The sequence below is a fragment of the Coffea arabica genome, chromosome 11e (assembly GCF_036785885.1).
Source record: "Coffea arabica cultivar ET-39 chromosome 11e, Coffea Arabica ET-39 HiFi, whole genome shotgun sequence".
In the NCBI taxonomy this organism is placed as follows: Eukaryota; Viridiplantae; Streptophyta; class Magnoliopsida; order Gentianales; family Rubiaceae; genus Coffea; species Coffea arabica.
Genome location: NC_092331.1, coordinates 43114610 through 43142513, shown reverse-complemented (window position 1 = coordinate 43142513; position 27904 = coordinate 43114610). Strand labels below are relative to the sequence as shown.

General features: G+C 33.6%; 2 protein-coding genes and 1 non-coding gene across 8 annotated transcripts; 2 read left to right on the top strand and 1 right to left on the bottom strand.

Annotated features, from left to right (window-relative positions):
• The first annotated feature begins 82 nt into the window (after nt 1-82).
• On the top strand, nt 83-9830 carry LOC113717560 (serine carboxypeptidase II-2). Of its 4 annotated transcripts, none has more exons than XM_072072369.1 (10): nt 83-513; nt 1352-1459; nt 1687-1782; nt 1898-1990; nt 2761-2843; nt 3372-3638; nt 4493-4617; nt 5154-5249; nt 5649-5754; nt 9531-9830. In XM_072072369.1, exons 1-10 carry the CDS (start codon nt 135-137, stop codon nt 9690-9692), a joined length of 1515 nt encoding a protein of 504 aa, XP_071928470.1. In that variant the 5' UTR covers nt 83-134; the 3' UTR covers nt 9693-9830. The 4 variants fall into 4 exon arrangements, with proteins under 4 accessions (XP_071928470.1, XP_027098110.2, XP_027098109.2 ...); XM_027242309.2 differs by lacking the exon at nt 9531-9830 and adding an exon at nt 6492-6737 and having other exon boundaries at nt 89-513; XM_027242308.2 differs by lacking the exon at nt 9531-9830 and adding an exon at nt 6480-6737 and having other exon boundaries at nt 89-513.
• A 1533-nt stretch (nt 9831-11363) lies between these two features.
• Nucleotides 11364-24436, bottom strand: LOC113719485 (photosystem II stability/assembly factor HCF136, chloroplastic). 3 transcript variants are annotated; one of them, XM_027244689.2, is made up of 8 exons: nt 23978-24424; nt 21994-22229; nt 18185-18315; nt 16753-16885; nt 16443-16565; nt 14205-14279; nt 11639-11754; nt 11364-11448 (listed from the first exon to the last, which is right to left on the bottom strand). In XM_027244689.2, the coding sequence occupies exons 1-8, from the start codon at nt 24333-24335 to the stop codon at nt 11382-11384; spliced, it is 1239 nt and encodes a 412-aa protein (XP_027100490.1). In that variant the 5' UTR covers nt 24336-24424; the 3' UTR covers nt 11364-11381. The 3 variants fall into 3 exon arrangements, with proteins under 3 accessions (XP_027100490.1, XP_071928642.1, XP_027100491.1); XM_072072541.1 differs by lacking the exon at nt 14205-14279 and having other exon boundaries at nt 23978-24425; XM_027244690.2 differs by lacking the exons at nt 11364-11448; nt 11639-11754; nt 14205-14279; ... (1 more) ...; nt 16753-16885; nt 18185-18315 and adding an exon at nt 18474-19095 and having other exon boundaries at nt 23978-24436.
• A 106-nt stretch (nt 24437-24542) lies between these two features.
• Nucleotides 24543-24615, top strand: TRNAA-AGC (transfer RNA alanine (anticodon AGC)). The gene has a single exon. It is a non-coding gene; the product is annotated as a tRNA-Ala (tRNA).
• The last annotated feature ends 3289 nt before the right edge of the window (nt 24616-27904 follow it).

Genomic DNA, 27904 nt, shown 5'->3' with positions numbered 1-27904 from the left:
CGGTTTATGTAGTGTAGGATATGGCTTGCTACAATCCAGAGTCATCTAGTTGATAAATCCGCGTGCCCTAAAAGGATATGTCAAGATAATATCCCAATAATTCATTTAGGTCCATTACCCTACTTCATCAAATAATGGCCCCATCCATAATTGCCTCAATCATTCTTGTTTCCTATAAAAGAACCATGCATCTAACAACGAAGAAAACCATTGCAAAGATGACAAACTTAGAAAGACTTTTCGCCTTTTGCATTCTTCTTTTAATCACTTGTTCTAAGCATCATCTAATTATATCTAGTTGCTTAGCAAGTTCAGATATTCCTGCAGACAAAATAATAGAGCAAAAGCTTGACCAAGTGTTGAAGCTGCCAGGCCAAAACTTCAACCTCAGCTTTGCACATTACTCTGGTTATATCACGGTCAATGCTTCAGCCGGTAAAGCTTTTTTCTACTGGTTCGTAGAGTCTGCTGAGGACCCTTCTTCGAAGCCTCTTGCTCTTTGGCTCAATGGAGGTTCCTTCTCTCTCTCTCTCTCATTTCATCCCTTACGTTGCTTTCAAAGTACATGCTTTCAAACCTATTTTTTGGTAGCCAAATCACAATTAATAACCCTGTATAGATTAGTTGGGTCTAAAAATTCTTATAGACACAAGAGTAAGAGTCCTTTTAAAATAATTTCATATGTCACAGGGTGCAATAAACACAATTCCACAAAATCACTATCCAACGGTAATTTGTCTACATCCAACGGTAATTTGTATAGATTAGATGGGTCTAAAATAATTTCATATGAGAGGCATCTTGCAGCAATTCAATAAAATTTTTATTTTTATTGGATAAAGAACTTGTGGTTCATTTTTGCCTATTTCACTTCAAATTAGTTTTCTTCTGCTGCTTTTGTTTCAAAGATATATGTTAGGTTCTACACAATTTTTTATTTAAAATTTTCAGGTCGACTAAATTATGAGATATACTTCTTTCTTGGCCTTTAATTTTTTGAATAAAAACCATCATATACGTGAAAGAGGAGGGAGGAAAAAAAACAAAAAGCTACTATAGCTCCCCTTTCCTCTTGTAAGATATAAATCTCCCTTTAAAAGAAAAAAATCCTAGTTTACTATTCTCTTTGTTTTCCAAATCTTCCTTAATAAGAAAGCTTATTATCTTCTACATTCTTCATGACATCAGAAGGATAAACCAAATTTTTGTACAAAAACATTTTCAAGTATTTTAACACACAGTAAAACGGTCTCCAAACAGCAATTAACAGCAAAAAAAAGTTTTTCATAAATTATGGAATTTCCGTTAAATGTGCATGTTTTTATTTTGACGTTTTCAAGTGTTTCAATAGGACCTGCATGCTCATCCATTGCTTTTGGGGAGGCAGAGGAAATTGGACCCTTTCGTCCTACCGCAGATGGAAAATCAGTTTACTTGAATCCTTATGCTTGGAATCAAGGTGCATTTCTTTCAATAATTTCATATTTTTGATTAATTATACAGAAAAGAATTGCCAAACAAAAAGATTATCTCAACTTCAATTATGCACATGAGCAATTGTATAATTCTTGTAGAAATTTTACTGAAATTCAATTTTGATAGAAAGTCTTTTTTTTAATCATATGAAAAATTATACTAAATTATTACATTATTATTATTATTATTATTACTATTATTATTTTGCAGTTGCTAATATAATATTCGTGGAGTCTCCCGCTGGAACTGGTTTTTCATATTCAAATACTTCCTCCGATCTTTATAACACTGGAGATAGAAGTACTGGTATGTTTTCCAACTCGTCCATATACAGAAGATACTAGTAGCATTTTCCTGTCTTTTTATTTTGTTCCTTTTATTTTATTTTAATTTTACTGGTTATTTTCAACACTCAATCCAGGTAAGGACAACTTAGCATTTATTTTGGGATGGTTGGAACGTTTCCCTCAATACAAAGGAAGAGACTTCTATCTCTTAGGGGAGAGCTATGGAGGTAATGCATTCATCCTAACGATTAGAAGTGGATAGTAGAATTTATGAATTCTTCTCAACTTGTGTCTTTTATCGTTTTTAATTTAGAAAAACTCAATCATCAACAAGTGTGTTTGGTATTTAGTTGCTGCAAAAGTTTAAATTTTCTTTGCTAACATTTCTATATCCACGAGTGGATAATAAAGTTTGAAATTTATGATTGGCTCGCCCCACTATATTTTGTGTGTCTATTATATGCTCTAAGGGCATGAAATAGAAAAAGTCAATTTCAAATACCCTTTCGAAAAATATTTTTTCCTCAATTGACCCCATGGGATGTTAATTTGATTAATTCCCACCATGGTAATGGATTTTTTTCTGCAATCACTTAGAATCAGCATACCAACCCCATTTTCTCTTTAAATACGAAAGTTGCACATGCTACCTCTTCTTGTTCTTCTTTTTTTTTTTTTAAATCTTTCCTACATTGACAGTGTATTTGATGAATACAACTATAATAGTTATATGTGTGTAAATTTGTGAAACTGATTAGGGATATTTTGGGTGCATCTCACGTGAATAATTTAAAGAGAAATTAGGCCTGTATAATGATTGTACCAATTCATGGGAAAAGGTATGTTTGGAGGCTATGTTGGAAATAAACCTTAGGAAAAAAATACAACTTTTGTCTAGAAGGGAAAGTTTTCAGTTGAGGAAGTAAATTAGGTTCATCAAGTCCTTAATTACTGCAAGACTACGTCCTTAGATTAATGGATGACTTTGGTTTTGCAGGACATTTTGTACCACAGCTTAGCACACTTATCATACGGCATAACAAAGCAGCTGCTACAAAGATCAATTTCAAGGGCATCCTGGTACCAATTCTTCTCTTGATTAATTATTCAGATTTTGATAGTATGATAGTTTAGACATGAATTGTGATCAGAATTGTTTAACGAATATCCACAAAATTGAATAAGAGATGACAAAGCATAACAATTCAATATATTAATCAAGGACGATAGTATAAATATTTTGTTAAATTGTATTAGATCTGTCATTTCTAATGCATGTTTATTCTATCATTATTGCAGATCTCTATGATGTAAATCAAATTTTGTTGGACGATTTTCTATAATTTTGTTAATAAAATTCATTTTTTATCAAAAAAATAGGGATGACGATAGGAATTAGTTCCTTGTATTTGTCTGCCATTTGTAAACTTGTATGTTAATGACCATTTTGATATTTATGAAAAATCCTAAAACTTTGAAAGTGTGACAATAAAAAAAATTGATTAAGCGAGTAATAAGTTACTTGTATTTATCTACCATTTATATGTTTGAATTTTTTTCAGCCAAAAATTAAATATATTAACCAGCCAACATTCATGTTAACTGCAGATTGGAAATGTGTTGATTGATGATTACCATGACCAGTTGGGAATTTTCGATTTCTTGTGGACAGTGGGTTTGATTTCTGATACAGCACTGAAGTTGCTTAAAGAAAATTGTGCCCACGAACCCTACTTGAATGCCTCATCCGAATGTGGAAATGCACATAATTTTGCTGCAAATGAGATTGGAAGTATTGATTACTACAGTCTTTATACTCCAAAATGCACTTCTTCTTCATCAACCACATCAAACTTGTTATCAAAAAGATGGCCTGTGAGTGAACACTATCCTCCCTAGCTAATTCTTATTGCTCTAAATGTACCTTGTCATTTTATCCACTAATAACTAGGTTGGAATAGTAAATTGATGTCGTAAAGAAATTAATTTGATTTTCCTGACCCTTGTTAGCACATAAAAATTACATTCAACTTACCATTTTAGTTCACTTTTATTGCTCCTCTTTTACTTAGGCATTTTTCCGATTTAACTTCAATTTTTTTTTCAAAAAGTTTGTCTAAATCCCATCCTAATGAATATCCAATTATACATCCGTTAGATTAACCAAAATTAAATTACTATATCTAGTTCTCTCTCTCTCTCCTTGAAATATATGGGACTTTCAATTCCCACCCCATCTGCTTCAAAAAAAAAAAGGGAACAGAAATTTATGGTAGTAGCTTGAAATTTCGCTGTCACCGAGTCCTCCAGCTTCATAAAAACCTATATTTCTCTTTGCTTTCTTCGTTAATTACAATAAAGTAACCTTAATTAAATAGTTCCTAGGCAGATAAACCAATCTTGTTTAGTTATCGTCATTTGCCATTCTATTTGGGGAAAATCATACTCTATTACATCAATTTTTTATCTTTAATTTCTTGAGAATTCCTTCCAATTAAAAATATAAGAAGAAACCTTGTTATGTGTGTCGCATTTTAAAAAATGTTCTCCGGTTCAAAAATTTTTAGTTTCTTGAGTTGCGTATAAATTTATTTTGTTACATGAATTCTAGCTTGTTTTACTTTTTCCGTAGAGATACCTTGTTCTGTTTTCTTTTGTTGTTGCATTTATACTTGGAGAAACTTATGATTCTGAAAATCTTTTAATTATGGATATCATTTGATGTATAGACACTCTTGAGGAGCCAAAGCTACGATCCATGTACAGAGGCACATTCAATTATTTACTTCAATCTCCCTGAGGTTCAACAAGCTCTTCATGTCAGAGGATCACCAGTAAAATGGGAAACTTGCGGGTACTTTAACTTCATCTTGCCTTTTTTTTTTTTTTAACTTCATCTTGCCCAGTGGGATAAAATATATGTTTAGTTTTACCAATGAAAGTTCTGATGTATTTAGGAAGAAAGGAAAATTGATTAATGTTTCCTATACTATCAGTGTAAAAAAAAAAAAAAGAGTTTTGCTTGTAAAGTTGATGCACGCCCCATTGCAAAAAAAAAAAAAAAAAGACATTTAAATTCGAATGAATATTATCTATCATACATTTAATTTTGCTAGTGTAAAAATATATTTATACTGATACTGTGAAAAAAACTAATCCAAATGAGAAATGAATAGAAGTAGGGGAGAGATAATGAGTTCCAAAATATATAGTCGTGGGTTGTTGAGTTGGGGAAAATAATGAATTTTCCGTTTTCATCAAACACTATTTTCATAAAGTTGATGTAGATGCTTTTTTCCCCCCTATTTGGCATTGTTTACAATAGATTTTATTGAAAAATATTTCAACTAATTAACTTGAGAAATTTCGAATTCTTGGTTTTCTTTTCAGCCTGACCGTGCATTATGCTTGGAAGGATTCCGCCAGATCTCTCTTAAACACCATAAAAGAACTCACAACTTCTGGAATTCGCATTTGGATTTACAGGTTCACCTTCGTATATGCTTATATAATGCTATCTGTTTTCTAATTAAATTCTAATTATACTTTCTTCTCCCATTTTAAATTTCCTTTCCTATCAACTGCACGCTTAGGGGAGTATAACAAGGTTTAAAGTTTAAAGACTTTCAAATCTTTATCAAATGATATGGTAGCAAAATGACTGTTTTGCAGATTCAAGTAGTTGTTTGTTAATGTTGGTGGTACTTTGTTTATTTCCTATTTATTTCAAAAAATTACCACGGAAAAAATGTTTTTCTTCTTGACAATGGAAAATTCTAAGCAAAGGCTAATTAATTCAATAAAATCAATTGAATTAAGAGATGATACATGAAATTATCTGCCTAATTTTTCCTAATTTTTATGATGAATTTTTTATGGTTGCAGTGGAAATACTGATGCTGTGATCGCTATTACATCCACTCGATATAGCCTGCGAGCTCTTAATCTTCCAACTGTAGGTTCATACCTACCTTGGTATGAAGATGGCGAGGTATACTATATCTATTTCCAATGCTGTATAAATCTTTGCTTTCTTTAAATATACAAATGTCTTTAATATTTGGTGCCCACTTTCCGAAAAGAAGATAACAATGGCACTTTGCAGCCTCATCTTTTTTTTAAAAGTTAAGCAGCTATCCTTGATCTTGACCCCAAAAAAAAAATAAAAATTGCAGTCCTTGACATAAGTTTCAAGCATTCCAAACTATATTCTAGCCCAGTTGAATGTCATTTTAGTACGTTACAGAAGAATATTGGATAGAAAATTATGTTGCAATCCTTTTCTTTGGGAACTAACATAGAAACCCTAAATCGCTTTTTCCGTCTAAAAACATAAATGTCACAATTATATCTAGTCACATTTCTAAAAAATACTTAAAAATAAAAAACTAGAAAAGAACTTCAGCTTGGCAAATAATGTTATACACATGGAATTTGAAATTTGCATTTTAAAAATGTATTAAGAACTCGTTATAAATCCTAATATTTCAACAAAAATATAAATTTTGCTTCTGTGACAGGTGAAATTCAAGTTGCAAATTGATGTTATACAATTAAAAGCTTGCAAAGTTACCAATTATTGGTTAAAAGTTAAAAGATAACAGTTGAAATTAAGCTGTGAAGTCTCAAGTTAAAAGTTGCATAAACTGTGAGGTTTGGTTTTCAAACAGTTGGGAGGATGGACTCAGCAGTATGAAGGGCTAACCTTTGTTGCAGTTAACGCTGCAGGTCATGAAGTGCCTCTACACAAGCCTAAACAAGCCCTCACAATATTCAAGGCCTTCTTAGCAGGCACACCACTAGCCACGTCTAAACAATTCAGTGACCATTAATGTCTAATATAGCACAGAGGGTTCATCTTTCACTATGAATAAAGTAATGCAGCGCAGATGATGCTTGTGGTGTTGTAATTGTGTTGGAAACAATAATTATTCCACCTCTATTGGATGCTAATGAATAATTTCTGTGTGTAAATAGTCACTAAAGTATTTTAAATTCCTTGCAATAGTGCCACGAAACTTTTCTTTAGCCGAAATGGTCACTCAAGTGTTGAATACGTACATTTTTTATCACGCCATCAAAATCTCATGAAAAATCTGTGAGGGGTGATTAAAATTAAAAGAAGAAATCTTGAGGGTCAAAATAGAGACATCAGAGAATTAGGGACTTTAACAATAAATAATATTAAAACAAAGGACCATCTCACCTCGTAGACACTGTAAGACTCCGTTTTACAGATGCCTGTCGCAATAAGTCACAATTGTTGTGAAACCAATGAAATAGACTACTAAAAGTAGAGAATAAAGAGAGTATAATAGTGCAGCTATTCTTGTTGGGAGACTCACCCACCACAGCTAGGTGTGCGACCCGGGTCGACCAACGGATTAGTCAGGGCAAAGCCCTGGATACCGTGACAGGCAATCAAAAAAAAAAGAGAGAGTATAATAGAGACAAGGAAATAGTGAGAATGTTTATGTTATTTATTTATCGGATGTTCCAAAGATTCAAAGGTTACAAATGAGGTTTACATGCCTTCTATTTATAAACAATACAAGATCAAACGTATATGAACTCTATTATACATGAATTTAGTATTTCAAGTATATGAGTTGAATAGTTTTATGATGAACTAACGAACTAGGAGAAAATACATCAATGTATCAATGAACCTTGTAGGGAGATTGGATGAATATTCCAATGTATATTTTGAAGAGCTAAATGAACATTCACACTTATCACTTCATTAATTTCATAACACTTACTCTTAGATGTTCATTACACAAAGAATATGTCTCATTAAAATCTTACTAGAAAAAAAATTCAATAGGAAAAAAATTCTAATGAAGGAAAAAGAGTACACTATTCTTATGTATTAATTTCTCCCCCTAATTCAAACATTATTTTAGATATTTAAACCGATGCATTCCAATAATTTCCACAAATTTCTCAAATGTTGAAGTTCGTAACACCTTTATAAATAAATCTACTAGATTATCACTTGCTCATATTTGTTGCACATCAATTTCATCATTTTTTTTTGCAAATCATGAGTTAAGAAAATTTTGGTGAAATATATTTCATCCTATCTACTTTAATATATCCTTCCTTTAATTGAGCTATACAAGCTGTATTTTCTTCATATAATATAATTGGAGGATTTTCGTTTTTCAAAGGATAACCCTCAATTCTTTCGGATATAGTGGGTCATTGATCTTGGTTAAATACATTCTCGACTATCATCATGAATTACTATTATTTCAGTATGTTTCGAAGAAGTAACAACCATTGATTGCTTTATAGATTGTCATGGAATAACTGTATCACCACATGTAAATAGATAGCCCATTTGAGACCTTACTTTATGTGTGCGAATTAAATACCCAACATCAGCAAAACCAAGTAATTTAGATGGGGAATTATATGAATAAAATAAGTCAAGATCAATTACTCCATAGAAATAGCGAAAAATATGTTTGATACCATTCCAATGTCGTCTTGTAGGAAAAGAACTAAAAATTTTGTTAATAAATTCACTGCAAATGACATATCCAATCTTGTACAATTAGCAAGATATATTAGTGCATTAATTGTACTGAGATATGGTACTTTAGGACCAAGTATCTCTTCATTTATCTCTCATGGTCTGAAAGAATTTTTATTGGGATCAATTGACATGAGGACCATTGGGGTAATTAATAGATGTGTTTTATGTATATAAAACCATTTCAATACCTTTTGAGTATAAGTACTATGATAATAAAAATCATCTTCCAGATGCTCAATTTATAAATTAAGACAAAATTTTCCAAAATCCATGATCTCAAATTCTATCTTCAACTATTCAACAACTTTTTGGAACTCTTCAAGAGTTCTAATCAAATTAAAATCATCAATATATACTGTAATAATTATAAAGTTTGACCCATTTTTTCTTTATAAAAATGTATGGGCATATTGGGTCATTAGTATAACTTTCTTTAATCAAGCATTCATTGAGATGGTTATACCGTATACATCTAGATTACTTGAACTCATACATAAACTTTTGCAATTTAACAGAATAAATATCTTTAGGATTTGATTTATATACTTTAGGCATGTTGAATTCTTCAGGAATTTTCATGTAATATCATTATCAAGATTCTCATATAAATACATAGTGATTACGTCCATTAGACGCATATGTAGTCACTCACAAGATATCTAAATGTAATCACATCCACTACAGGTGAATAGTTTTCATCATAATCAAATCCAAATTTTTGTGAGAATCCTGGGGCTACAAACATTGCTTTATAGCTTATAATTTCATTTTACTTATTTCTTATATTGGACATAAAATTATGTTGCAATTATATCTAAATCTTCTATTTCTTAAATCGCTTTTTCAATCTAAAAACATAAATGTCACAATTATATCTAGGCCATTTCTGAAACATTCCTTTTATAAGTACTTAGAAAAAAAGGCTACAAAAGAACTTCAAATTGGCAAATAATGTTATACACATAGAATTTGAAATTTGCATTTAAAAATGCATTAAGAACTCGTTATAAATCCTAATATTTCAACAAAAATATAAACTTTGCTCTAGTGACAAGTGAGATTCAAGTTGCAAATCGATGTTATGCGATTAAAAGGTTGCAAAGTTGCCAATTAGTGGTTAAAATTAAAAGAAAAAAAAGTTGAAATTAAGCTGTGAAGTCTCAAGTTAAAAGTTGCATAAATTGTGAGGTTTAATTTTGATAATCTTGCCATTTTTCAAACAGGTGGGAGGATGGACTCAGCAATATGAAGGGCTAACCTTTGTTGCAGTTAACGCTGCTGGTCATGAAGTGCCTCTACATAAGCCTCAACAAGCCCTTACAATATTCAAGGCATTCTTAGCAGGAACACCACTAGCCACATCAAAGCAATTCAGTGACTATTAATATCTAATATAGCAAAGAGGAGCATTTTTCACTAAAAATAAAGTAGATGCTGCTTGTGGTGTTGTAATTGTGTTGGATAACAATAATTATGCCGCCTCTATTTGACATGCTAATGAATAAATTTTTTTTATTTATGTATGAGCAAATGATCTAAATAGTCACTGAAGTATTTAAAATTTATTGCAATGGTGTTACTAAATTTTTTCTTTAGTCAAAATGGTCACTCAAGTGTTGAATTCGCAGATTTTTTCTATCGGACTATCAAAATCTCATGAAATCTTTGAGGGATGATCAAAATCAAAAGAAGAATATCCAGAGGGTCAAAATAGAGATATCAAAGATTTAGGGACTTTAATAGTAAATAATATTTAAACAAAGGACCAATCTTACATCACAGATGCTGTAAGACTGAATCTTACAGGCACCTGTTGCAACAAGACACAATCCTATTAAAACAAAAAAAGATGGCTTTTTTCTCTTCTAATTGTACAAAACTATCAAAGGAAGCTTTCAGTGATTGACAATCTCTTAACAAATAAATCCATTAAGGTTTAAGATCCATCTTTGAAAGTAAGGTCAATATCCAAAAGCATATGTGTTAATTAGCCTAAACCATACTCAACTACATGAAATACTAGTCTATGCGTGTTAATTAGGACGAAGGATAATCATGTATATGATATATTAACTTTTATGAAAAGGATAACTCAGTGGATGTCATTCCTATGTTGTATTTTTATTGATTTTAGAAAAATTTCTAAGAAAGATGAGATTTGGTAATTTCTTAGAAACAAACATATACTTTTGTTTCCTTGACATCCTTTTCCTCTTCCTTTAAGTTTTCTCTCCTAATATGAATCTTCTAACATGAAAGACCTGGTCCTTATTCCTCCTAGAATCCATTTCGCTTTCAGAGAGGGAAAAAAAAGGCGAATGTCGTGCTCTTGGCTTGATACCTGGATTATTTTCTTTTGCATGAATGACAAAAATCCTGTCTTTTTGAGGTCTATTTCCTTCATACAGTAAGCAATGGGTGGCATCTGCAATATCTGAGCTCTAAGCTTTAATCAGATAACCTTTTTTGGGAACATGGAGCACAATATCTTGGATAAATTTCTACAAAGAAAGAGGCTGTTGGCTCATCTGCTATATTACACTATCGTATTAATTCTTGATCAGGAGACGGAAAAAGAACCTTCAGCATAATGAGGACTCTTTTTTTTGCAGGTAAAACTCAAAGGACAAAAATGTAGTGCCATATGATAAGCATTTCTTTGAAATCACAAATACATATCAATGAATTTGAAGTATTTACTTCTGCAGTCGCTTATGGAGATACCCAGCCTCAACCACTTCCGCATTGCAGAAAAGCAAGCATTCAAAATTCCTGCACGGCAATCTATGCCTGCTTCAATCATCCATTTTTTCTGAAAACATTGACAAGCATTAACTCAATCCTTAAGATCTAAGGATTGGTGCTCTGTGAAAAACTTTTCGACAAAGTTGCCATGGTGTTCGCCAGAATAAAATTATGCATTTTTTTTTTATGAACTCTTTCCTTGTTTCCCTTCTACTGTAATAAATCTAACTTGTATGTGTTTTTCTCCTTTTCATAACAGCTAAGATATCACAATGCAACCCTGAAATCTTAAGGAAGTATAAAGAATTCACCGTGTTCAGGAGGTTGAATTAGCCGAGATACTTTAGCAAGACCCCATCATTTCCTAAGACGAAACCCTGTTTGTCATTAATAAACCTGCAAATAAAATGATGTGTTGCCATTAACAAACCAGCAGATAAACAGATGCACAGTTGGAGAGAGAGAGAGATTGTAAGTTGCATAAAGAGGTCCATGCTTCAGATTAGGAAAGTTTTCAATTTGGATCGTGATCCAGATTACAAAGGCAAATAGGGGAACAATGGACTTATAGAGGTACTGAGCTTACTTTACTGAATACAGATTGGCGGCAATGTTGTCAGCTGTTTTGTCTCGAACCCATGTCTTCCCACTGTTGGTGGTCTTCAACAGAATCCCACTACCACCAGCAGCCCAGGCTTCATCCTAAAAGATCGATGAAATGATTTAGATTATAAAAATTGTATACACAGAGGACTCAAAAATATGGGTACATGCTGTCCACATAAATGGTCATATTTTCATCTTCTTATACAACATCAGACCAAATAAGAAGCAAAAAACTCGTACTAAATATTTCAATCAATAGTGGATTTTAATAAAATCAGGGCAGAAACAGTTGCCTTTAGCAAGATATAAAGTTAGTGTGCTTGTATGTGTTGCCAATAACAGGATATACACAAAAAATCTTAAGAGTGCTTGATATCCCTTTCATCAGGGAATAGCAGATAAAAGTGTTCCACACCCGTAGCAGTTACTGACGTTACTTGTATGGTTCTTTACATGCAAACTGCCAACCTCAATCAACTTCTCCATTAGCCTACAAGTTGATGATAACAAATCGGATGAAATAGCTAGTGGAATTGAGCATCAGTATGAGCAAGTTGCTCGCAAAGAAGCAATACAAAATGAAAGAATTCTATGACAAGTTGCCATTCCAGGTTACCAAACTGAATTTGCTTCCGTTTTGCTATCTTCAAAATTATCATTTAGATCGGACAATAATATTACAGCCCATCTTTCCTTTCGCTGAGCATTTCATTTGAGGCCTATGTTCTGAAGTCTGTAAATGTTGGCCACAAAACTTACCCTAAAAATAGTTCCACATCAACCACTCACCAATCAGGGTAAAAAGGAAAGCATGGTTACCTAACAAGAAGTTCTTTAAACATGAAATCCATAAAGGGATTGACAGTCAAAAGAGAAATGAGAAGTCCGGTAAATTTGTATTTCCCAACAAGACAGAAGGATCTACAGTGACAAGAAAAGCTAGCAACAGGATCAATAAGGAGTTTGGGATAAGAAGGGGCTGTTACCTACCGCAAACTGAAGCTAAATGGTTGATGTAATTAGGATGTGCTTCTCCATGTAATAAACAAAAACAGGGCATTGGTAGATCATGCTTTGTAGAACTTTCATGATGTAAGCACTAGAGCTCTTCTTCATTCCAAATTACCTCATTGTGAAACTGCTGAGAGTCGCTGACCACAATCAGTTGAGGTAATTTGGAATGAAGAGTCGCTCCCTCCAACACAACAGGGAGCAAATTAAAGGGTGATCCACTATTACCCTCTTTTTTTAATTGTATGGCAAAACACATTCCAATTACCATCACATTGTAAATTTCACCTTCTGCAAGAGGATATAAAACAGGTTAAAGAGGTGGAAGAGACCCAACTTATCCATGCAAGTCTTGTTCAATCTGTCTCATTTACTATTGTTCTTGCTTCACTCATTTACTATTATCCTTGCTTCATGCAAACTTCCATGAACCCATTGGCAATTCTCAAGGATATAGGAATACGAGGAAAAAGGAAGCAAAGCTGAATACTATAACCAATCAACAGGGAAAACAAATCTAAACTCAAAGAGAAAAACATTTTGAGAATTCTGCTTGAACAAAATAATGACAAGCTTGCTGTTGTAGGATAGCCCTAACCCCCTCTCAAAAGTCAACCACGGCATGAAGTACTGGAACAAAAATATCTCAAAAACAGGGTGATGGTCAAAACAAGCAGCAATAGATAAGAGGATGGAGGACGAGAAGGAGGAGGAGGCGGAGTAGATGATGAAGAAGAAGAAGAAGAAGAAGAAAAGGTTATCATTTCAGAGAGAGAGAGAGGGAGAGAGAAGATGTTTTCATTCCAAGTTTCACATAAATTCAACTTTACAAAATAATATCAAATAATATATATGGATCCAAGATTTCCTCTGGAGCTGGTAACTATCAGTGACCTATAAAGCTCAAGGTTTGTTCTGAATTATCAGTAACAACAGTTAGCCCAGATATAAAATCCTCATCTACAAAGTAATGCTATTTATGATGAAAATCATTTATAATCACAAAAGAAGATAGAATTATTTTTAGTGCTGAATTTTATATTTCATTTTCTTCAGTATCTTATTTCCTGAATCACAATGTTGATTTTCCTTTAATTCTTCCAAGTAGAGCTTATACCTGGAGAATCACCAAGAAAAATAAGGCAACTATGCAGGCTTTGGTAAATCATGAAGCATACATATGAAGGTTCTAATTGCATCCTGGGTCGTAATACAAACAATTAACTGCTATTCGCCATAATATCTTGATGATGGCTCTCTACTGTCTAAAGTAAGTAGCCTCAAATAAACCAGCATTTTATCCATGCAGATTTTTGTATTTCACTTGAGAGCTGCAAAACATGATACAGATTTTTAATTGTTAAGTAGACTGTACAGCCACTTATCTCACCCCTTCTATGCAAAGACCATTTGCATCCTTAGCATATGAAACCCAGAACACAACATCCAATTGAAGCCGCATCAATAAAACTAGAATACTACCTAAAGAGGTAAATGTGCAACTGTGTTGCTACATTCTATCCTGGTTATATTACCTGAGAGCGGTACCCAACATCAAGAATACCAAAACCACGACTCTGCACAGGAATTTCGTCAAACTCCTCAGTTATCTGGAAAGCATTGAGCAACTTATCTGTTCAGCAGGACGATTACTAGGAGAGCCAGAAAAAAAGAACAAGCACAAAAGTGGACCAATGTACTACAGGAGAAGTATGTCTGTTCATTTTAAGAAAGATATGGTTTAGTATCAAGATGAGGATATGCCACTAATTAAACTACTGAATCTTAGTTCATTTGGAAATGGTTGAGTTGAGAGCATTATAATGGTCCAAATCATTGTTCCTCATTGAAATTATTGAATTGGTTGTATTCTGTTTGACCTTAAGAAAAAGAATTCAAGTTAGCATGTGGAAGGGTTTTCCACATTATATTGTAGGAGTTTACAGTACTAATTTGAAGAATCCATTCAACTACTTGTTTAAATGTGCATGTAGATTGTCCTTTCGAAATTGGACTTACTTTAAACAAATAAATCATTTGTATTGTATGACAAACTCAATGACATTGCAAAAACAGATATGCAACCTGGTGAATCAAGAATATTGAATTTTATCCACAAATCCACAGTGCAGGGCAAGCATACAATTCTATTTAGAGTTACTTCAGTGGGGCCTCAGATTTGGGAGAATCATGAGCTCATATCCAGATACCAAAACTCTCAGCATGAAGTGGGGAGAGAGAGAGAGAGAGAAGGGGGGGGGGGAGAGAGGGAACAGACAGTTGAAACGCCACCACCATGCCATAGCATTCGTCTGTTCAAGAAAGTGTTTTGTGACAAAAAGCACTTAAGGAGTTTTGTTTTTGGTTTCTTAGACAGCAATAGGCATGTGTACAAACAAGATTGATTGGTTCAATGCTAAGCACAGTAACAGTGTAGTGTTTGGTGAAGTTTGGATAGGAGATTATTTGAAATATTATTTGGAATAATTACTGTAGCACTTTTTTTGATGTGATGTATGTGAGATAAAAAGATGATTGGGAAGATAAAAAAGTTTGTTGAGAAATGTGTTTGTGATGCAAGCAAATAATTTTTGGCCAAATAATTGCCATCCAATATAATGTTCCTTTCAGCTGCTTTTGGATAAAAGGATGACTCCAGCCCCTCACAAGTATCAAGCAAGGAAGTCCAGAAAATCAACAAGAAAAACACAACTTAAAATGGCAAAGAGAATCTAAAGCAGCAAGAGACTCATCACTACTGCCAACCAACTCCCAAAAGAAATTTCAGTTCGAAGAATCTGACAAACATGCCTGACAGTGAGGCTTACAAAGAACTTGGTTTTTTTTTTTTTCTTTTCCTTCTTTTGGTATGAGTCTGTGTTTGGTCCATGAAGGGTCATATATTTGCAGCATGGAGCTATTTACACTTGAGGGTGCGCATTTGCAAAATTGCATAATAAGCTTGATATAAAATAATATTTTCAGTTTTGCACCTTATTTAATCCACCTCAATTTTATAAAATTTCTTTCCTATACTACATTGCACCCCTTTAAATTTTAAATAGTTCATTCTTTCTCTATATTTCCTTTTAAATTACATAGCATTGTCTTCTTCCAAAAGAAATATTTGTAATAAATAATTTCTACAAAAGTATGGATCTATTTTAGATCAAATGTAAACGTCACTTCTTGGAGGAAAAAAAAGATTCAACCATTTTAATTTAAACAATGTAGTCATCACAATAATTAACGCCTAAGGCAATATAATATTACACTCGTATTGACAATAAGTTTTTAACTCTACTAAAAAGCATTTTCCCGTACATGAGGAGCTAACAAGTTATGACAAGGTACAAATGCATGCATAACAATTAAATTTAGGTGGGTAGGGGGGGGGGGGGGCAGGAGGGAGTGTAAGTGAGAGGTTCCGGGTTCGAGCCCTCCCACTTACTCTATTAAAAAATAAATTAAATTTAGGTGGAGGATAAGACTAAGTTTAACAATGACTTGTCACTTGAAGAGTTCTTTCGTCAAGCATCATCAAATCCTAGAATAGTATATGGTTTTTGAAGCCTTTGTATTCAAGTACAGTTTCATGGAAGACCACAAGCTCATAGGCATTAATATGTGCTGGTATCTTAACTTGGTTCTTTGGTAAATGATTGATCAACATTAAATCTATTAATCTTGCATCCCACGTATAGAAAAGAACATAAATATGAACATGTATCATATCAGATGGGTGCAAAGAAGATAACCTCATGTGTGCTTACCCCTGTACCCTTGCTGAGATAAAGTCCCCCACCACGGACTAGAAGCCATAGTCCACCATCTGCTCTCCAACCCATGCTTTGTATTCTTCTGGCAATATTCCTGTTATGTGGCTGCCAATATGGCTGGAGCATCACATAGATATGAGAAACATCTGAGAAAGTATTCTTAGAGTCACGTCTTAGTTAAAAATTGATTCTTCAATGCAAAAGGAAAAGCGTAAGAAAACATGGATAAGAGCCAGAAAGCAAAAGGATGAACCTGTCATAATTTGAAAATTGATGCCAAGAAAGAAAGAAAAGTTGATATTACCTGCCCTGGTTGCCAAGTCAAGTAGAAGTTACCACGGCTTGAAACAGCAACATAATTTCCTTCCGGGGAGCGATTCACCGTACTAAACGTGCCTGTATAGTAGCTTGCACCACTAATACCACTGGATACTGTTCTGCAATTGCAATAGGATAAGCAAATGTTCTTACTTGTTGGCCTAAACAACCGATGTCACACTATATTCACAATGATCAGATCTAAAATACTAATTCTGGAAAACAACATAAAACGTCCCGCCCTACTTCATAACATTTTTAATCTGCATTTCCTCAGTGAAATTGAGAGCATTCTTCGCCTCCTTCACAGCACCTTAGGTACAGCATAGCATTCTAGTCAAAGAGACAAAAATAATAATAATAATAAAATGCAAACCTTCTGACTGTTCTTCATAAGAAACCTTTAATCAAACAATAAATAGTTCTCTGAACATGAGATGGCTATATAAGGGCCCAAAAGCGCAAGATCTAAAAGCTTACGTATTGTCCCTTAAGAATCAACAATTAAGAAGATAAAAAAGTCCTTTAGAATTAAAATTTGCCCCTACAGATCATAGAAGATTTTGCATTGAAAACCAAAGTTTAGAAATGTGCACATGCATTATCTATTGCATCCCAACAGGAAAACAGTATCTGATTTGACATTACAATAGGCCTTTAGTTAACTCCCAATGGAAATTTATAATCTGCATTACATGCTATCTAAGAAATGCAGTTCAAAAGTATGCTTTTACTTTTCTAGCTAGTATATAAATGAGGTCAGTTAGGTAAATGATTATTTCAAGTCATATGAGTAGAAAATTTTTGACACTTCTCAATGTGTAAATATGGATCGAGACAAGTGAATGTTTTCTGAAGATCTTTAACACTTAGGCTTGAAATAACAAGCATTTTATGTCAGGCTGGAAAATTAGATACTTCTGCAAGGTTATTGGTTTCAGGTGAATATGGAAGTTGTATTTGGCAGTTAATTTAAGTAATGCAGAATGAGGTTATACTGTCCTACAAATTATGAGATTTGTCTAATGCATTAATTGCCTATTCATTGTATCATGCAACTTGGCTTGGAAAAATGGGATTCAATAAATATGCACATGCTTAAACAATAAAATACTACTCAGCAATATGCCAAAAATAGTGTAAAGGAAGAGAAGAATCCCAATATAAACCAAAATAAAAATATAGTTTCACGAGATTTTGAAGAGGGAGGATACAAGGTCCAGGACAGCACTCAAGCCAAAGAGATAATTTTCATATGAAAGTATAATAAGGTAGTCATAGAATATGGTTACACCAGCAAAAATACAAAGAAGTAGCCGACGTGATGATGTAGGTCACTAACAGTACTCAAACATAAGACCCACTCACCTTATCATCAAAGACACCAGAGACAAATTTTAAAAAAAAATCATGCTCACCTATTAAGAGTAGCTGAAACAGTCTCCTGTACAGCAGCACGCCAATTGTACCCTCCATTTGATGTTACATAGATTGCACCTTCGTCAGTTACCATTTCTGCACTCTTTTCTCCTGTTGCTTTTATGTATACCTGCCATATTTAACAGACTGTTGATTGCAATCCCTCAAGACTAGTAGTGTCAGAAAATGCAAACTCTTGTCAATAGTATACCGATGATATTGGACTTTAATGTGCAAATGACGATGAGTTTACTTCTACCATTTAATTGTCAACATAAATCAAGTGGATGAGAACACAAAATAACCAAATTTAATTATGTGCAAGAATAGCATAATACAAAGTTTAACGGTTGAGTCCATACAACTACCATCCTAAAGTTTTCAAAAACTGACATTCATCAGCCAAATGGAAAATGATATCATCCTAAGGCAATTTGCAGGCAGCTATTTGGTCCATAGATTTGTTCCTGTCAGGCATTTCATTGATAGTTCTGCAACGACATTCCTTTCCCAGCCGAATAACGTCACCATAAACAGCCATTTCTATTATGTCCAGCTCATTGTCACCAAAACTGATGTCACAAGAGTATCCTTTTAGCTGATTTTTTTTAAGATCTTGCTTATCTGATTTGAATCTGTTCACTCGAGTTTGAAGGATTTGACAATTCGCTACTACAGATTGACCGCCTTTTGAAAAAGGCAGTATGTGGTCAAATTCAAAACAAAGACAGCCCTGACAACTATGGAAGCGCTTCAAAAGTATGTTGCCAGCAGCATCTTTGCGCCATCTCTCAGGATGCCGTCCTGGGACTGTCTCTGCATTATCCCAGCACAATTGTTTTGCTTTCGAGTCAAAGAACCTTGGCCTTTCCTCTTCTCTGATAGTTCCAGTTCCACTACCTCGAAGATGCTGAGTATACAGGATCAGTCAACTTTATCATAAAGAGAAGGGACAGAATAACAAATCTAGGAAAGGGCATCTGACTTAAGGGTGAAAGCAGACCCTTTTAGTATATTTAAACATGAGAGATTTAAACTACGCTAGCATGCAGTTTCAAATAACTGTTGATAGTTAGCATTTGAGCAATAATACCATTTCATATACCTGGGAAACGAAGCTGGTATACCTTAAGATGTGATGCAACATATATAAGGCGTTCCCTGTAAGGATAAATCTTCTGGCCTTACAAATCCTTTAGATGAGTTGTATAGTGACGTCTAGTTTTTTTTTTGTTAGATTACCAAAATTATATCTGTTCTAAGATTCTAATGGAAAGGTTTATCCTAGTAATTTGTCTTAGTACTTGAAGATACTTCATTCTTTAGTTGGGTTGTTCTGGAAGTATCATTGTTCATTAAAGTTTGCTTAATCTCCAGGTCAGGTTAGTGCACAAGCAATCTTACTACATGTACTAGTTCTAATGTTGTAATGGGTTTGTCAGACACATTAATCCCACATCAGGATAATAGCATTTTATGGGTTAAAAGTGTTATGCTGAGTATCCATGCAGAAGTGGGTACATCCATTTGGCAAGTGAGGCAAAAGCCTGAGGTGCTTGGATCTGGTAATATGACTTACACCAGAGGGCTATTCAAGCAACTCGTGGGATCTCTAATAGAGTGGACTAGTTTGGTGTCGGAAATGAGGAAGTTGCTTCTTCAACCAGGTATGATGTGCAGACCCGTTTCTCCACATTAAAACAGAAGAATTATTGACATAGCCAGGGATGTCCATTTCAACAGGAAAGAGTAAACAAGGAATTGGACTTCAGCTAAAATCAGCATCTATAGTTGGACTAGCAGGCTTATTGTGCTGAGGGATAGGACAAAGTTTATCCTTCGGTCAAAATGCTTAAGACAACAAGAAAATATTTGATCATATGCTTGTGTATGTATCCCACGCATAATGACTACAACCTGTCTTCCGGTAGTGAATCAAATGTATTTCTATGTGAGATTCCAATAACCTCCTAGCTTCTAGCATAATATCTTGCCTTGAGGTCAGCTCTTTTATTACTTAATCTGCAATAATTTTCTCAAGCTCAGTAACAGATTCTCACAATTTATCCCACCAAAGGAACATGTTTACAGTTGGCTTGTGTACATCGTCCTGCTTCAGTAATTAGATGACAGCTGATTATTGTTTCTAGGTACTACATCAACTTGCTTCATCCGAGGAAGATTAAATGTTTACTACTGGCCAAAATTCTATTAAAAATGTAACCAGGTTCACATAGCCCATGTGCACAAAACCAACCTTATCTAAAAAATTTAGACTTAAGTTGACTAAATTAATGTACTTATCAAAGATCCATGGAAGCAACTATATATCCACCTACTATTGATTAATCACCTACTTATCAAAGATCCATGTTAACCTTGTCAGAGTTTCGATAATCTGTATTCCAACTCTCACAAGTATAACTTCACTGGCATGCTTTTAATTCATCGAAGGCAATCTAACAAGTGCAACTTAGAGGAGGATGGTCAAAATGCTAAAATTATTTAACTAAAAGCCACCAAGACCATTTCACATTTCAAATGCTTGTTAGGAGCCAAATGAGCCCTATCAAGTTTTCGTTTAGTATTTCAAACAACATCAACCCAAATCATTATTCTTATTCATGTTCCGTGGGTTCAGTTCAACAATTTATATGGCATATAGTAAAAGGAGTATGTGGTGCAAGAAACTACTATTTGATCTAACAAAATTGCCGGCACGAAATCATATGCAAAAGAGAGGTATTGGGTCATAAACACTAAACAGTGGCATTCCTTTGATTAACTAGATAGTTTTGCCTTCACTAGCCGTTTCAAGTTTGAACAGAAACTTAACAGATTCCCAAAATTTAAGATAGCCGGGGAGATTTGGACTATCAAATATTTCAGGATCCTTCAACTTATCTCCTCTTGCCTGTAAGACATACAACTATGCACACCACTGATAAACCTTTCTAATTCTTGAATATGTGCTTCCTCCTGATGTTCAATATCGGAAGAAATAGCATTATTTCCCCTCATTTAAAGTACTCATTCCACCCATTGATAGTGTCATACTTCTCATAAAAGGTCAAAGTATAGATTTAAATCTTTTTCCATCCTTGTCCCTTGTCTTTGTAGAGGGTAAAGTTTGAAGAATTTGAACAACTATCACTGTCAACATAATATTGTTAAAAAAGTTGGATCCTGAAAACTGATAAATTATCTTGGACTGAGGGAGTAACTTTATTGTCTATGATTTATTAGAGTTCCCTAATAAGTTTGGTCATGTTTGTAATTGGTTCTTAATCATTATGCAGCTCAGCGTCCAGCTAATAGCCTTTGTTCTTTGTATCACTTGATACATAAGAAGGCCTGAAAGAAAAACTATGGATCAACCATCTCTAGTACTTATTCCTCAGATATTTTGAGGACTAAAAAGATTTTCTCTTTGTCTTATGAGAATCCAGTGAATATAAGATAAGATGATAATAATTTAGGACTACTGACTAGCTTATCAACAAATCCTAATTTACACAAAAAACACATATGGCTCTTCAGCCTGTCAATGGTCCAAAATTTTCCAAACTAAATGATAATAAAATTCAATATTCTGATAGAGAAATAGTTGGGCACTTCACCTTGAGCAAATTCTAAAGAAATTTACAAAGTTTGTAGCAACCACTATTAGAAGGAAAAAATCTAACAGAATGCTAATATTTGGAAATCCTTAATCCAATGTAAGAGTTCCATGGCTTTTGAATGCATAAAGGTCAATGATAGATCTTAAGATGATGAGGGACATTTGAGCAGAGGCTTTCATACTTACAATATCGCCAGGTAGTTGAGAACTCAATGGAATTCTTTTCCAGTTTTCTCCAGCATCTGAAGTGTACAACAGGATAGCTGGTTTTCCAACAATCCAACCTTCGTTGCCTTTGAAGCTGATGGAGTTAAATCTGTAGTTGAAATCCTCCTCTTCAGCAGAGGGTATGGAACGTGGTGCCCATGTGTTTCCTCCATCTTTTGTCTCCAAAATAGTTTGTCTAGTCCCCAGTAGGAAACCTATCAAATCCATTCCCCACCAAAATTTATTCACTTGATACAAATACACAGAACAGAAGAAAATAGCAAAACATCATAATTTACATTTCGGGAAACAAAAACGCTTTCTTCTTTCTGTTGCTCTTTTTAACCTATTTAGTTTGGATTCCTTTGGTTTCAGTCACTCACCACCTACAGGACATCAGTTAGTTTAGCTGAGCATAACTGCACAAAAGCAGCAACAGTGTTTGACAGAATATGGAATGGAGATAGGGCTAAGAAAGGGAGGAATTTACACTCCATCAGCAAAATTAGGAGGAAGGAGAAGAGGGATATGGTTCCCCATTAAGGTTTTCTATATATGACTTGGGAAATGCTTGCTATATCAAGATTTGGCATTCTAGGTTGCAAGATTAGGTAAAAAACAGTATTGTGGTTGTCCACTCTTCCAATCCTAATGTCTTCAATTCTTTTAAACTAAAGAGTGGAGTTTTGCACTTCAGTCAAGAGGAACAAGTCCGCAGATAGGTTCTTGTAAAGTCAGTACTTGGACTGAAGTTCTGGTATTCTGAAATCATGTAAACTGGCTCAAATTTATGCTGTGCATGAGAGCAGATGCAAGAGCTTGAAAAGGAAGCCAGATGCTAATTCTCATCTACTCAGTTGCTTTTTTCTGTGGCATTCATGTACTCACAAGAAATTTGCTTTCAAGCTCCGATAGCCCAATCTTATATTAGGATACCAACTGTACTAAGTATTATCTGCTTTAGGCACAAATTTGCTTGCTTTTTCTGATATAGTTACTTCCTGAATGAATCACGTATTATCTACTTTAGCAATGTTTCAGGAACATTACACCATCAATATCCCGACTTTGCACTGTAAATGTAGATATCTTTTCAAGTGTCTACAGCATATTTAAGACAAATAGTATTCCTAAGATTAAGCATAATAAGCCCCTAATCTCAAAAATTACACAAGATTACACATACCTCCACAGACGTTTCACTATATCATCTAAAATTTTAAAGAATGGCATAAATTCAAAAGAAAGTACCATATACCAGCGTCAAGAGTCATGTCATGTACAACATGTTGCACTTAAATGCCAACAAATGTACACAAGTAAACAACAAATCAGGCCACCTAATTAGTCGTGTATACGGAAGACACAAGTCATAACTAAAAGTGACGTGCTAGTATCACATATGACATGATACGTATTGTAACCAATGACTTCTCCAAGTTAAATTATCAATTATAGAGAAGCGAGTGCCATGACAAGATTCGCACAACTAAACAATCGAATGGATCCATTTCTCAGCATATCTGCAGCATGTATCATTAAAATTTAGGTGCCACGTGCCCTATCATGGATCCGAGCTTCAACGATTATTAATGCCAATTGCTCCATACAATGTAGTGCATAGACAATAACTTGCAAAAACACAATAATCTTTGTCACATTGAAAATTATGTCCCACACTCAATCGCATCCACCCAAATTCAATAAAACCTATTGTATGGAGCAATTGTTCTGGCAATGGTAAAGGCCTCCAATCCTACTTAAAAAGACATGGATAGGGAAAAGTACTAATTAATCGTGGAGAGTGTCATGTCCCAATAAATGCATACAACTTAAAAACAAAATTGGTCCCTTAGCACAGTTTTTGTATTTTAATGGAAAGATATAAGTGACAGATTTACCAAAATTCAATAACCAACTGAGGGTTCAAAAAAAAAAAAACAGAGAGAGGACTAAGACTAACCGTGAGAGGGGTCATTAGGGACGAAAGCAATGTCCAAAAGAACCACACCAGGGTCGATTGGCAAGTAAACTCTCTCCCATTCCGAAAGGCCTTCTTCAGCTGCTGCAAATGCCTTATTTCCACCACCAATCAAAAAACCAGATGCTGTTACCGCTGCTGCTGCTGCTGCTGTCTCAGCAATCAACTGCCTGCGACTGGTAGAAGGACCCTTCTGCGAGGAGGATGCTGAAGCTCTGGGGACATTACAGAGCCGGTGATGAAAAGGTAGAGGAGATGGCTGCTGCTGGTAGTGTTGTGGTGAGGAAATGGAGAAGAGAGTATGCAGAGATGGCTTGTGAAGTAGCTGTAGAGTCACCATTTTTTCTCCTTCTTTTCTTGCAATCGGTTTTTCAGTCTGTCTTTTTTCTCTCTTATCCAGAAGGTAGTTTGGTACTTTGGTTAGTTAACGCCTTCGCGGGAGGTTTGAAGCGTGGCCGAAAATGAAATCGCGAATGGACGGATGGGATAAAATCAATATTCTTATGTAAAAACTTAAATATAATGTTAGGTGGCACCCTCTACATCCGGGGATGTAGCTCAGATGGTAGAGCGCTCGCTTAGCATGCGAGAGGTACGGGGATCGATACCCCGCATCTCCAACAATTTTGTTCAGAAATTTGTATTCAACTATTTGTAAGTGTCTATCTTGTCAGGCCACACGTCTTTGCAAATAGAAACAACTTAACCGTGTCTACAATTCTCATGCCTAGAAGTTTCTCACTCTCTATAGAAATTTTGTTACTAATAAATTTTTGATTGCCTCCTGAGATTCTAAAAGAACTGTATGGTTTGACAAAATAGAAATCTATATCTGTATTAATTTGAGAAGGAATTTTTATTGTAAAGGCTTCCTAGACCTCCAACTCACCATTCTTTTCTTTTTTTTTTTTGTAAATTTCTGATTTATTTAAATCCACAAAATCTATTCATTCCAGTCAAAAGCATTTGATTTCAAAAATTTTTAAATACATTTCCTTTCAAATTTTTTAATCTTCAAAGGCTTCCACAATGCAGCACACCAAACATTGCAGATCCTCCACGTTTTCTGTGGATTGGCATTTATCTTTTAATTTTACAATTTGAATTCACCACTATTTCCTTATGCATTTTGCAACAATAAAGAAATTAGCATAATTGAACATGGACTCCGAACATGATCAAATGCGGATTTCATCCTCTTATCTGGATATGTATGCATTTTTAGTTTTGATCAAACTACATATATATATATATATATTCGTTAGTTGCACTTTATTTAAACTTATTATAAATATCATATAAGTATTGCGATATTTTTTCACATAACACAACTATATTTAAAAGGATGTATAAACAATAGTCATTTACGGATATAAATAAATAAATGTGCACTTTAATGGTTATTTTTTGGAAGCCTTTTTTCAAATTTTTTTTATTGCAAATGTTTATCTAAAACAATTTCAAAATGTTTGTTCATCGAAAAACAACAAAGTCAATAAAATTTCACAAAATTTATAATCCAAATTTATTTTTTCTTCAAAACCACAATTCCAATCTCTTGATTGGTAAAAAAATGTTTGAAAAATGAGAAAACGAATCATGAATAGTGAAAAAATGAATCATGGGACCACATGGTTAGGAAAGGACAAACTATCACCAAGGCAAAATTTTAGCTAAAGGATGGGAAAAAGAGTGATAGAATAATCGAAGAAAAGAATGGTAGAATAGGAGATGAATAAAGCTATGAGAATGGGTGCGAAAGGAGCTATTAGCCAGACAAAAAAGGTAAAACTTACGAGAAGGGAAGGGTTACTATAGGGAAGATGGGACCTACGGACGAAGACAGGGTGGTATAAGAGGCAATTATAAGTAATGTCATGGGTGGGAACCGGCGAGAATGGGGAGAAATTAGAGAGAAGAGATCATATATTTGTTTAGTATGCTTTAACTTTGGATATTTCTTAAGGTATTTTTGTGCATTTTTGAGAATATTTCAATCTATTTTGGATTTTTAACATAAGATATTTTGGTAGAAATTTACACTAATATGAAACTCTTTTATTCATTTTAAAATTTTCTTTTCATATAGCTTATTTTTATAAAATGATAATATTATTTTACTTTCAAAATGTGAACCCATGCATAGCATGGGTCAAAATGTTAGTTTATAAAAACTTGATACATAAACTGGATTAATTATGTTTATCACCCATAAGGTTTATTTATGTTTCCAACTTTTGTCTAGCAATTTCTCAATATTTGCAAAAGTGGTCAAATAATTTTGGGGTAATTATATTTAGCTCTCCCAGAGCTTTACCCATATTAGAAAAAGAACCTTTTAGTTTGACAAAATAACTTTTGTTTAGAAATCTCTCATTATGTGCAAAAAATTGATTAACAAAATTTTGAATTAATTATATTTATCTCTCCTAAAGTTTGTCCATATTTTGAAAGAATCTTGTGATATGACAATATAACGTTTAACCCACATGTTAATGACATTAACTTAACCATTAATGAATATTGCAGAATGACAAAAAAAGGCCTAGTAAGCCAATAAAGGAGCATTTTTAAGCAAAAAGAAAACAAAAGGCAGACAAAAGAGAGAGACATAATTCCCAAGATAAGAAAAATGAAGTAATAGATTAAGAAAAATATGTCCTAAACTAAACAAAAAAGTGAGAAAGAAAACATAAAACCACAAGACAAAAAAAAAAAAAAAGCCAATGTGGGTTTGCTATTAATCATCTTTGCCATCTTAGAGGTGGCAATTTCAAACACAATTCACAAAAAAGAACCATGATCAAAACATGATATGGACAAATTTGTGTCACAATTGGGTCAACTGACTATGACAAGTACAGAGAATGGGTTGTATTAAGTCAATCCATTAGTTGACATGAGTGATCTGTGTAACATGACATATTTATAACACGAATAATTAGTTAGGGATTCTTATTTTTTGTGTTCCATTCAGAATTTATAACAAAATTTTCAAAGAAAAATTGTATAGCTTTAAAACACACTACTTTGTTCCATCCTCTATCTATGTAAAATTTTTTAGATTCCCTACTAAATTTACAACTAAAAAATTTAGTTCCCTTTAACAATATAAGAGCTGAATGTTAAAGGTGAAGGCTCTTTAAGAATCAAGAAATGACACTACTTTTTTTAGATAAATTTAATATATTTTAAATAAAACACTAACTAGTTTCCCTTGCATATTTATTTACACCACATTTTTCTATGCCCTCCTAAAGTTATTGTGAAAATAGTTTAGTTTCTCATAAGTAGAATATTGAACGTAAATGTCTTATAATTATTTATACCATATTTATTTGGATTTCCTAGTGTGAATTAAACGTGTTCCCTCATACTTGGAGTAATAGAGCCAAATGTAAAGACAAAACCCTTTGAGAATTCACACCAAATCTTTTAAACAAAAATAAATTTTCTTTAAAAGAAAAAATAATAGTTCCATTTAACATTTATTTACACCAAATTTTGTTGGATTACCACTTAAAGTCACTATAAAAATAATTTATTTCCTTCCAAAATATTATATCAGAGTAAAATCTTGTAGTATTTATTGATACCAAATTCTTAGGAGTCTTTTGTGAACTTTTTCATAAAAATTATTTGATTCTCTCCTAAATAGATTATTGGAACCAAAGGTTAAAGGCAAAGAACCTTGAAAATTTACAACAAAATTTTTAAAAAATTGAACCAAGAAAAGCTTGTACTTAAGTTCTCTCCTATATTTATTGACACCAAATATATGGGATTACAACCTACCGTTAAAATAGTTTTAATCACTCCTAAATAGAGAATTGGATCCAAAATTAGTCTTACATTTAATAATTCAGTTAGACCAAATTTTGTTTTGGATTTGCTACCAATATTTTGAGA

Bases quoted from the DNA above. Each gene is read 5' to 3' on its own strand.
- LOC113719485 (XM_027244689.2), bottom strand. From the start codon at position 24,335: ATGGTGACTCTACAGCTACTTCACAAGCCATCTCTGCATACTCTCTTC. The intron at 18,316-21,993 runs GTAAGTATGAAA...TAAATATGGCAG, and splicing joins CTCAACTACCTGGCGATATT to GTATACATAAAAGCAACAGG. The intron at 16,566-16,752 runs GTAATATCAACT...GTGATGCTCCAG, and splicing joins TGACTTGGCAACCAGGGCAG to CCATATTGGCAGCCACATAA.
- LOC113717560 (XM_072072369.1), top strand. From the start codon at position 135: ATGGCCCCATCCATAATTGCCTCAATCATTCTTGTTTCCTATAAAAGA. The intron at 1,460-1,686 runs GTGCATTTCTTT...ATTATTTTGCAG, and splicing joins TCCTTATGCTTGGAATCAAG to TTGCTAATATAATATTCGTG. The intron at 5,755-9,530 runs GTATACTATATC...TTTTTCAAACAG, and splicing joins CTTGGTATGAAGATGGCGAG to GTGGGAGGATGGACTCAGCA.